The sequence below is a fragment of the Mus caroli genome, unplaced genomic scaffold, assembly GCF_978045245.1.
Source record: "Mus caroli unplaced genomic scaffold, Mus_caroli_1 scaffold_18, whole genome shotgun sequence".
Taxonomy (NCBI): Eukaryota; Metazoa; Chordata; class Mammalia; order Rodentia; family Muridae; genus Mus; species Mus caroli.
In genome coordinates, this window is record NW_028227273.1 from 74,197,647 (window position 1) to 74,209,974 (window position 12,328).

General features: G+C 37.3%; 1 protein-coding gene across 1 annotated transcript in view; it reads left to right on the forward strand.

The window, feature by feature from the left end:
- LOC110288695 (vomeronasal type-2 receptor 116-like) overlaps nt 1–11,241 on the forward strand; it is a 34,802-nt gene extending 23,561 nt beyond the window's left edge. The window contains 2 exon segments of the mRNA XM_021154975.3: nt 9,390–10,300; nt 10,302–11,241. Coding sequence (XP_021010634.1) covers nt 9,390–10,300; nt 10,302–10,322 — 932 coding nt within the window. The 3' untranslated portion in view covers nt 10,323–11,241.
- Nucleotides 11,242–12,328: the final 1,087 nt, after the last annotated feature.

Below are 12,328 nucleotides of genomic sequence, written 5' to 3' on the forward strand. Positions count from 1 at the left end.
ATTAAATGCCCCTCCTTGTCTTTTTTGATGACTTTGGGTTGGAAGTCAATTTTATTCGATATTACAATGGCTACTCCAGCTTGTTTCTTCAGACCATTTCCTTGGAAAATTGTTTTCCAGCCTTTCATTCTGAGGTAGTATCTGTCCTTTTCCCTGAGATGGGTTTCCTCTAAGCATCAGAATGTTTGGTCCTGTTTGTGTAGCAAGTCTGTTAGTTTATGTCTTTTTATTGGGGAGTTCAGTCCATTGATATTAAGAGATATTAAGGAAAAGTAATTGTTGCTTCCTATTATTTTTGTTGTTAAAGTTGGCATTCTGTTCTTGTGGCTGTGTTGTTTTAGGTTTGTTGAAGGATTACTTTCTTTTTCTAGGACTTGGTTTCCATCCTTGTATTGTTTTTTTTTTTTGTTTTGTTTTGTTTTGTTTTTTTTCTTTTCTGTTATTATCCTTTGAAGGGCTGGATTAGTGGAAAGATAATGTGTGAATCTGGTTTTGTAGTGGAATACTTTGGTTTCTCCATCTATGGTAATTGAAAGTTTGGCTGGGTATAGTAGCATGGGCTGGCAATTGTGTTGTCTTATTGTCTGTATATCATCTGTCCAGGATCTTCTGGCTTTCATAATCTCTGGTGAAAAGTCTGGTGTAATTCTGATAGGCTTGCATTTATATGTTACTTGACCTTTTTCCCTTACTGCTTTTAATATTCTATCTTTATTTAGTGCATTTGTTGTTGTGACTATAATGTGTTGGGAGGCATTTCTTTTCTGGTCCAGTATATTTGGAGTTTTGTAGGCTTCCTGTAGGTTCATGGGCATCTCCTTCTTTAGGTTTGGGACATTTTCTTCTCTAATTTTGTTGGAGATATTTGCTGGCAATTTAACTTGAAAATCTTCATTCCCATCTACTCCTATTATCTGTAGGTTTGGTCTTTTCTTTGTGTCCTGGATTTCCTGGATCTTTTGAGTTAGGATCTTTTTGCATATTGCATTGTCTTTGATTGTTGTGCAGATGTTCTCTATGGAATCTTCTGCATCTGAGATTCTTTCTTCCTTCTCTTGTATTCTATTGCTGATGCTTGTATCTATGGTTCCAGTTTTCTTTCCCAGGGTTTCTATCTCCAGCATTGCCTCACTTTGGGTTTTCTTGTGTCTACTTCCCTTTTTAAGTCTAGTATGGTTTTGTTCATTTCCATCATCTGTTTGCATGTGTTTTCCTCTTTTTCTTTAAGGACTTGTAACTCTTTAGCAGTGTTCTCCTGTATTTCTTTAAGTGAGTTAGTAAAGTCCTTCTTGATGTCCTCTACCATCATCATGAGATATGCCTTTAAATCTGGGTATAGCTTTTCGGGTTTGTTGGGGTGCCCAGGACTGGCTGAGATGGGAGAGCTGGATTCTAATGATGGTGAGTTGTCTTGGTTTCTGTTAGTAAGATTCTTATTTCTGCCTTTTGCCATTTGGTAGTCTCTGGAGTCAGTTGTTATAGTCGTCTCTGGATAGAGCTTTTTCCTTTTGTGATTCTGTTAGTCTCTACCAGTAGACCTGGGAGACTAGCTCTCTCCTGAGTTTCAGTGGTTAGAGCACTCTCTGCAGGCGAGCTCTTCTCCTGCAGAGAAGGTGCACATATATCTGTTGTTCAGATTTGTCTCCTGGGAGAATATGAAGGCCTGAAACATGGCCTGTCCCAGAAGCTGTTAGCTTCTGTATTCCATACTCTCACCTGTGCAGACTAGTCTTGGTGGGGTCCAGGAAGGAAGATGGCTTTCTTGGATAGTCCGGCAAAGACCTCTTGGGCGGGGTGGACACCTCTCCTCTGACAGGGAAGATGCCTGGATGTCTGGAGCATGAAAGGGGTTCAGCCACAGAAGCTCTGTGGCTTCTGGTTGTCCCAGAAGCTGTTAGCTTCTGTATTCCACACTCTCACCCGTGCAAACTAATCTTGGCAGGATCCAGGAAGGGAAATGGCTCAGGCGGATGCTCCAGCTTCATTGATTTTTTTAAGAAGCATGCAAGACTCATATCTGTTGCATCTTCATAGTGATTATTAACAGCTCATTTTTCATTTTTAGATGTTTGAGAATTTTCATAAAATGTGTTTTCTTCACATTCTTCAATTTCAATCCTCCCAGATTTATTTCCCTCTTCCCTCACTCCCAAAATTTTTAATTAAACTATCTAATACAGTTCATGATCCTCATTTGTGTGCATATCACTTAAAGGTTGTTAACCAACCAAGTGTTACACACTGAAAAATAAAACAGATTCCCCTTCCAGTAGGTATGAATTGTTAATACCTAATTTTCTAGGGAAGGGATTGTCTTCATGACTACCTTTAATATCTATGCTGAACATTTTCAGAGTTAAGTTTCGTGCATCTAACAGATCTTGTCATGTGTTATGAATTATGGGAACACTTTCTCTGTGTTCAGAAGACAGTATTATTTTGTAGTCTTCTGTACACTGAAGATCTTGCTAACTTTCTGGGTTCTCTTGGATTACAGGTTTTACAGAACATTCATTTTATTACTGGACCCATTAGGAAAGGTTAGAGGTTTTGGCCTTTTAGGGGGAGGTGTAGGGCTAGGGACTGGCTTTAGGATTAAAATGTCCCTGAGACATCTGCTCTCTTTTTTGTTTGTTTTGTTTTGTTTTGTTTTGTTTTGTTTTGTTTTGTTTTATTTTGTTTTGTTTTCTGCTTCTGCCTTCAGGTCAGGATTTAAGCATTTAACTTGTGTTCTAATGTGATCTATCCCTGACTCTTTTTATGCTTCCTACTATAATGGAAATGAATAAAAACTCTAAATCTAGAAGCACACACCACATTTAAAGAATTCATTTATTTATTTACAATCCAGCCATGGTCTGAACTTTGTGTCCAACATCCCACAGTTCCTTATCCCATTCCTTTATCAGACCCTGTTTTGGCCTTTATGCTTTGTAAAGTTCTTAAACTCTGTGGGTGGTGTCCTAGGTACTCTGTGATTTTTGAATAATATCAAATTATTAGTGACTACATATGATGTATGTTCTTTTCTGTCTGTGTTACCTCACTCAGGATTATATTTTATAGTTTCATTCATTTTTCTTCAAAAGCAATGGTGCCCTTATCTTAATAACCTAATGATATTCTGTTGTGCAAACATGCCACGTATTCTGAATCCATTCTTCTGTTGTAGGTTATTTGGGTTGCTTCCAGCTTTTGCTCTTACAAATGGGGCCACTATGAACATATTCTAGCATTTTTCCCTGTGATATGATGGGGGATTTTGGGGGGAATATGCCCAAAAGTGATATAGCTGCATCTTAAAATAGGGCTATTTCCAAATTTCTGAGGAACTGCCAAAATGATTTCAAGAGTGTTTGTATCAGTTTGCAACCCCAGAAGCAATAGAGGATTGTTTCACTTTCTCCCCATCATTGACAGCATATACTCTCACCTGAGTTTTGACTTTAGCCATTCTAGTTGGTGTAAGGTGGAATCTCTATGTCATTTTGATTTCCATTTCACTGACCACTAAGGACTTTAGTTCTTAAATGCTTTTTATCCATTAGAGATTCCTCTGTTGTGAATTCTATGGTTCATGCTGATTTCCTTAATCCACTTGGACTTGAGTTTTCTGAAAGGTGATACATATGGATCTATTTTTATATTTAAATACAAACTGTTAATTAGACCAGCACCATTCATTGAAAATGCTTTCATTTTTTTCTTTCTTTCTTTCTTTTTTTTTTTTTTTTTACTGTTTTATGCTTCTTTGTCAAATGTAGTATCCATGTATATGTGGGCTTATTTCTGGGTTTTCAGTTCTATTCCATTGATTGAGCTGTCTACATATATACCAATACAATATGGATTTTAACACTATTGTTTTGTAGTATAACACAATGTTAAGGATGGTACTTCCTCCAGAAGTATTTTTTATTTTAAGTATTGTTATTGCTATGGACGGCTTTTTGTTTTTTAAACGAAATTGAGAATTGCTCTTTCATTGCATGTGTCGAAATGTGTTGAAATCTTGATGGGGATTGCATTGAATCTGTTGATTGCTTTTGGAAGGATGGCCAATTTGCGATGTTAATCCTACAAATCTATAAACATGGGAGATCTCTTGATTTTCTGAGGTCTTCTTCAATTGCTTTCGTGAAAATCTTGAAGTTATAGTCATACAGATATTTCCCTAACTTTGAAAAAGTTACATCAAGATATTTTATACTATTTCTGCCTACTCTGAATGGTGTTGTTTTTTTAATTTTTTTTCTCATCTTGCTTATCTTTTGTGTAGAGAAAGGTTAATAATTTATTTGAGTTAATTTACTATCCAGCAACTTTAAATTGTTTATTAGCTGTAAATCTGACTTGTGTAGATTTTTTTTTGTGGTATCTTATGGAATCTAATATATCATGCACAAATTGTGATACCTTGACTACTTCTTTTCAAATATGTGTCCCCATGATCTACTATTGTTGTCATATTGCTCTATCTAGAACTTTGAGTACTATATGGAATAAATATTGAGAGAATGGACATCTTGTCTTGTCCCTTAATTTCATAGGATTCCTCAAGTATCTTTCCATTTAATTTGAAGTTGGCTCATAGTTTGCTGTGTATTGTTTTTATTATATTTAGGTAAGGGCCTTGAATTCCTAGCCTCTACAATACTTTTAACATGAACAGGTGTTGTATATTCTCAAATTCTTTTTCAGCTCTTTTTTTTTACTTATTTTTTATTGTGTATTTTATTGATTTACATATCAAATGTTATACCCTTTCCTGATTTCACTTCCTCCCAGAAGTACCCTATCACATACTCATTCCCCCTGCTTCTATAAGGGTGTTCTTCCACCCACCCACCCATAGTTACCTTCTAACCCTAGATACCCCTACACTAGGGCATCTATGGAGCCTTCATAGGACCAAGGACCTCTCTTCCATTGATGCATGATAAGGCCATCCTCTGCTACAGATGCAGATAGAGCCAGATGTACCCCTTTGTTGACAGCTTAGTCCCTGGGAGTTCTGGTGTTAGTAGGAGGGTCTGGTAGGTTGGTATTGTTGTTCTTCCTATGGGGTTGCAAACCCCTTCAACTCCTTCAATTCTTTATCTAACTCCTCTATTGGGGACCCCATGCTCACTCCAGTGATTGACTATGAACACATACCTCTGTATTTGTAAGGCTCTATCAGGGCCTCTCAGGAAACACTTCAATGTAATTGCCCAAGCAAGACACAAGTTAGTTGGTCAAACTCCAAATTATGGAACACCATGTCTGATGTCAAGGAGGTCTTTAGATCTCCACTACGTTTTCATCTTCGTTTACTGCAACAAACTTCTTTCTCCTGGGCTGGTTCCACTGCTATCAGCTTTCCTCAGCAGATTTCCCATGGCTCTGGAATCTTGAACATTTTGGGGGTTCCAATCACCGTCAATATTATTGCTTCTACTTCCAATGTCTGGAATCTATACAAGATCTTGGCTCTTCCAAAGGACTTGCATTATATCTTCTACTCTTCCCTGTATACCAGTCTAGGTTCTGGTTGACTCCACTCTAATTTTTCTGGGGGTTTTAGTGATCATCCCACACTAGTGTCATCTCCAGTACACTGGGACTTGCACTGCAGCCAGGCTTCACCAATAGTCTCTCACAGGCTCTCCTCATGTTGCTAAGTCTCAATTTCTTTGTCTGACTCCTCTACTCCTGGGCCATCAACTATAATTAAGGCTTTACCTTCAAAAATGCCATTTCCTGGTTTCTCACAGTGCCAAGTCTCAGCTACACTCCATGAAATCTTCATACTTTCAAATCCACTACCACCTACGTGACTCTAACATCAAGCTCATCTGCAGCTCCGTGTAAAACCTTGGATATCTCTGGAATAGAACAGCATTTACTCTCAGAAAACACTCCCAGATGATTTCCCCTCAGTGATTCTGATCTATTCTTAATCATTGCTAATTTCTTAGCTCAAGCTAAACAGTGTCAATTGTTCTAATAGTCTCCTCTTTCTGAAACATAAGCCAGTGTCACATGGCCAAAGCTGCCAAGTTTGGCTACATATGGGGGGATGTAATGTGTTTCCCCCTTATTCTATTATCAGCTTTTGTTTCACAACTCTTGACTGCTTAAGCTTAGTTCTCTTTAAACTTGCTCTGTAAATTGACCTTGAACTCAAAAATCTGGATGACTCTGTCTCTAGAATGCTGAGCTGTAAAACAAAGTACACCTGGATTTAAGCTTTCTCTACTTGGAACTTGCTCTGTCACAGGCTGGGCTTAAACTCAGTGATATGCTCATCTTTATAAACTGGAATTAAAAGAGTGTACCAACATGCCTTGGCCTGTTTCTCATGGCCACTCTTTTCAATGATCCAGGTCAAAGGCTGTGTCTGCCAGCCTCAAGATCTGGATCACAAGTTTGCCCACTATTTCTGTATTCTTGTTCATTCCATATTACATCTCCAAAGTATTACCTTTTCAACTCCAAATACAAACTATAGCTTTGTTGGATGAAATCTTACAGAGATCAACTACTGTCTTAACTTTTTTCCCCTTGACAATAGCATTTGGTTTCATTTCATTTCCTGGTGCACCTGTATTATTACTTGATCCATATGTTACCTATTTTCCTTTCTAAGCTTGATATGCTTGTATGAAAATGATCTTAATGCTCTTCATGAGACTTGACCAGAGATCAAAGTCTCTGTTCAGCTTTTGGGGACTTCCTTTGTAAATTCAGTTAATATAAATCCCTTTATCTTAGCTTCAGGTAGGCTCTTTAGACAAGGGCAAAATGTGATCACATACTTTACCAAAATACCACAAGAACAGTCCCATATAAGAATTCTTTTCCTCAGAAACGTTTAGAATCAGGATTCCCCAGTTCATATCACATTCAGCAACAAGTTTCCACATTCCTACAAGGATGGCCCATTAAGGCCCACTTAAAACATTTTACTGCTTTCCAAATCTCAGAATCCACATTCTTCTCACCAAAAACCTGGTCAGATCTACCACAGAAATATCAGACTACATGTACTAACTTATGTCTTAGTTTTTTACTGCTTGTGATGGTTTGTATATCCTTGGACCAGGGAGTGGCACCATCTGAAGGTGTGGCCTTGTTGGAATAGGTGTGACATGGTTGGAATGGGTGTGTCACTGTGGGTGTGGGTATAAGATCCTCACCCTAGTTGCCTGGAAGTCAGTCTTCCACTAGCAGCCTTTGGATGAAGACAGAACTCTCGGCTTCTCCTGCGCCATGCCTGCCTGGATACTGCCATGCTTCCACCTTGATGATAATGGACTGAACCTCTGAACCTGTAAGCCAGCCCCAATTAAATGTTGTTTTTTATAAGACTTACCTTGGTCATGGTGTCTGTTCACAGCAGTAAAACCCTAACTAAGACACTGCTGAAAAAAATCACTTTGACAAATTCAAATTTTATAAGGACAACATTTATTTGTGACGGGCTTACAGGCTCAGAGGTATAGTTTATTAACCTCAAAACAGAATGACAGCATCCAGGTAGCCATAAGACAAGAGGATCTGAGAGTTCTATATTCTCAGGTGAAAACTTCTAGGAAGTGACTGACTTCCAGTTAACTAGGATGAGGGTCTTAAAGCCCACTTCCACAGTGGTATACTTCTTTCTACAAGGCCATACTTCAAAATAGTGCCTCTTTCTGGACCAAGCACGTTCACACTACTATCCCAATATAATGTAATTTTAAAAATTTGGAACATCTACTTTATGTTAATATTAACATTTATAAAAAATTTTAAAAGTTCCAGAGCATAGTATTATACTTGTTTCTCAAAAATCTCCCATATTTTTTTAATTTATTTATATTTTCACTACATATTTTATCTCCTCATCCACCCTTCAAAGTATCCACATCCCATTACCTCCTCCCCACTCACCTGTCACCAAGTGAATGTCCCCAAGCCCCACGCCAACTGACCTCTAAAATCCCTGGGGACTCAAGACTGTAGAGCATTAGGTGCATCATCTCTGAATGAACACAAACCCCAGAGTCCCCTACTGTATGTGTGTTGTGGACCTCATATCCATTGCTATATGCCGCCTATTTGGTGGTCCAATGTTTGAGAGATCTCAGATGTCCTACTTATTTGAGACTGCTGGTCCTCCTACAGGTCTGCCCTTCTCCTCAGCTTCTTTGAGCCTTCCCTCATTCAACAACAGGGGTCAAATGATTCTGTCTATTGTTTGGGTGCAAACATCTGCATCTAATTCTTTCAGCTGCTTATTGGGTCTTTTAGAGTTCACAGAGACCTCCCCTTGAGCAGTATCCCAATTTAGACCCACTTTTCCTTAGGCTCTTCTCCACTTCCTTCCCTGTAATTATTTCAGACAGGAACAATTATGGGTCAGAATTGTGACTATAGGATGGCAACCCGATCCCTCATTTGATGTCCTGTCTTCCTGCTGTTGTTGGGTTCTATAAGATTCTGCTCCCTACTGTTGAATATTTTCCAAGAATATTCTATCTACTTGCACCTATATGCTTGCTTTAAATGCCATGAAAACATATTATTGGGTGATTTTTGAGAAGTATCTTATGTAATAGGGTCTATTTTCTAACCTCCAGCAGGGAATAAACAGCATTTGAAAGCACAAGGAATGTTAAGGAGAAAAGTAAATTTAGGATTCACATATAAGAAAGCATAATCTAAAAAATAAGTGCAAAAAGAAATCCAACAATCTAGATTTTCCATATTTAAGGAAGAAAATTCTATGAATTATGAGTACTATCAAAAATACAGTAAGTTTTTGCAACATAAATCAGTATTCTATTTACTTTTAAAAGAGGCACAGCATTGTCAGTAAAGGAAGAGAAATAATGTGTGAAAAGAGAACAGAGGCATTTAGGTAGTATAATTTAAATTGCAATCATGAAGACTGTTAAGGAATTTACTGGAAGTTGATACCTGCCTGGAAAGATACAATACTATTCTTTATAAAGCTAGGATTTGAAAGGGTACATATTTTCCCAATGAAACCTTTCTTAGTTGTACATAACTGGTTTCCTGAATTTAATCAGTGACTACAAAAATGTAAAAAGTAGATATAGAGAGCACAGGGAGATGTGAGTAAAAACTAATGGAATCAGACGTGTATGATGGTAGTAATTAAAGAAAGGTTGCATCAAGTTCTTTTATATGGGAACATGAATACAGAAAGAAATATGTTGGGAACAAGGTGAAGTTTAGAAATCTAGAATTATGCATACCAGTGTACTAATTACTTTGTTCCCAAGAAAACAAAGTACAGTGACTTTTGTGTTATTCCCTGTAGTTAGAAATGTCTCATAATGAAAGGAATCAGAACAGACCACACTCCTGATCTCATTTAAACCTATATTTCTGACCAGATGTAGAGGAGTGTATGAAGTGTCCTGAGAGTCATTATGCAAATACAGAGAAGAACTACTGCTTCCCAAAATCTGTGAGCTTTCTGGCCTATGAAGACCCCTTGGGGATGGCTCTAGCCAGCATAGCTTTGTGCTTATCTACACTCACTGTCTTTGTTATTGGCATCTTTGTGAAAAACAGAGACACTCCTATTGTCAAGGCCAATAATCGGGCTCTAAGTTACATTTTGCTCATCACACTCACCTTCTGTTTCTTATGTTCTTTGAACTTCATTGGTCAGCCCAACACAGCTGCCTGCATCCTTCAGCAGACTACCTTTGCAGTTGCCTTCACTATGGCTCTTGCCACTGTGTTGGCCAAAGCTATTACTGTGGTCCTTGCCTTTAAGATCAGTTTTCCAGGGAGAATGGTAAGGTGGCTAATGATATCAAGGGGTCCAAGATACATCATTCCTATCTGCACACTGATCCAGCTTCTTGTTTGTGGAATATGGATGGCAACTTCTCCACCATTCATTGACCAAGATGCTCATGCTGAACATGGATACATCATCATTTTGTGCAACAAAGGTTCAGCTGTTGCCTTCCACTCTGTCCTGGGATATCTCTGTATCTTGGCCGTTGGGAGTTATACCATGGCCTTCTTGTCTAGAAATTTGCCTGATACGTTCAACGAATCCAAATTTCTGTCATTCAGTATGCTGGTGTTCTTCTGTGTCTGGGTAACCTTTCTTCCTGTCTACCATAGCACTAAAGGGAAGGTCATGGTGGCTATGGAAGTATTCTCTATCTTGGCTTCCAGCACAGCACTCCTTGTCTTCATATTTGGTCCCAAGTGTTACATTATCTTGTTAAGACCAGAAAAGAATTCATTTACTCATATCCGGAAGAAAACACATTCTAGAAGGAAGAATTCTCCTCAAATATAGTTGATAAAAATAAATTTAGCTTTAAGTTAACAACTTTATAAAAGGGATCATTCATAAATTATTCTAAAATATGTTATACAATTATAGTTATGAATGCAATTTTATAAGGTTTTATTACTTTATTCAACTATATTATAGTGTTATAGTATGAAGGTCATTTATTTTCCATGTTTGAAAACCACAACTTTTCTGGTGATTCAATATCTCTGAGTCAAAGACTTGATGTCTGCATTCCTGTATCATTTCAAATTTTTATATCCTTACTTGATAGAAATTCTTCCTCTTCATTTACTGTCTTGATTTCATTGAACTTCATGAGTATTCCTCTTACTGCCTAAAATACCAAAACATTTAGAAAGTGTATTGGAATATAATTTCTTATGGTCCATTAATTAATCGTACAAAATCTTGATTGCCATATAAGTAGTGTTTAAAATTATTGTATATTTGATGTTCAGCATACCAGGTTTGAACCTGAACAACATGGTATATGTAAAACTCTCAAGGTATTTACTTACTTGATAATGGTCTGCTTGAATTTATCTTTTTTATATTTAAAGCCACAGTCTGTCATAATTTAAATGAAAGGCTTAGTAATATAATAGCATTCTAGTCCTGGAATTATATTTTGCATTATATCTTAGTGTGAAGGTTCATTTAGAAATGCATTTTATTGTCCAAAGTGAAATATGATTTAGAGAACAATCCATTTAGAGTCCATATTCATCATTTGAAAAAAAAATTATTACATGTCCAACTGTTTGAAAATTAGTTGACTACCCTAACATGCTTTTAAATTTAGATATTTACACATACATAGTATTTGCCTTTCTTGTGATTCAAATCATCTGAAAATTACTGTTGTCACAAGTAGCTCATGTTGAATTTCTGTATTATTCTCTAATATAAACTGTTTATTTTAATTTTATTCATTTAATTTTCTCTCATTTCATTTTTATATATTGATATAAAATAGTAAATCACTCAGAGCCTTCCATTTTATTACAACCTATTCCTCTAATATTCATTGTTATTTTGAAAACATAGTAGACATTATACTTAAAATAATCTTCTTTATATCCACATTGTTATATGAAAGAAAACAAATATAAAAACTTTAGAGCAATAGCATATGATTTTTGTCTTAGTCATGGTCTACCTTTCCTCTTATCACTATATCCTTCCAAAATTTTCTTGGCGACTTTGCTTTTTGGCTTATGACCAGCTCAACTAGAAGGATACCATGTCTTAACTGGAAATCTATTTTAGTCTATCCAGTTGCAGAAATTCCATGAGCCTTAGAGGGAAACCTACACCTCCCATATTACTAAGGTAACATTGGAACACCCGTATATAATGGGAACAGTGAAAGTCAAAAAGCCAGCACAGCTGTTTGACAAAGATCCAATAAAGCAGACATCCAAGTTGAGATCAGGATCAACTGTTTTTCAATTTTTCCACCAAAATATTTTTTGAAGTTAGACTCAAACTAGGTAGCAAACAGTAAAGTTTGGTACACATGCACTATGATCAATATTTAATTTTCAAAAATATAAAGATCTGATCACTATAATAGTTCAAAGTTATATGAGTTTTCCAGCAGTTAAATAAATATTCTGTATTTTTGTAATTTTTGTAACTCTTTGTCCTGAGAAATGAATTGATATAAAGCAATAAAGGGTGTGGAAACTAAAAGGAGGGCTGGGGAAAGAGTGGGGAGGGAGGAAAACCCACGGAGGCCAGAGTTCCTCCTATGCTCTGGGCCTGCGGATATGGGAGGGCTCTTGGATGCTTTCCACCCAGCCCCAGGTGGGCATCTAAGCCTCTAACCCCACTCGACAGCTGGTGGACAAGGGTCATCGCCCAACCAGGGCCCCGGGGCAATACCCTGTAGACCTGAGGTTACAGGAGTACGGGCATAGGGAGAGAAGTTCCCATGCAGGTAACTGCAGTGGGCCTTGATATACAGAGACAGTCTATGGTTTTAGAGCTTTATTATAGAAAGGCTGG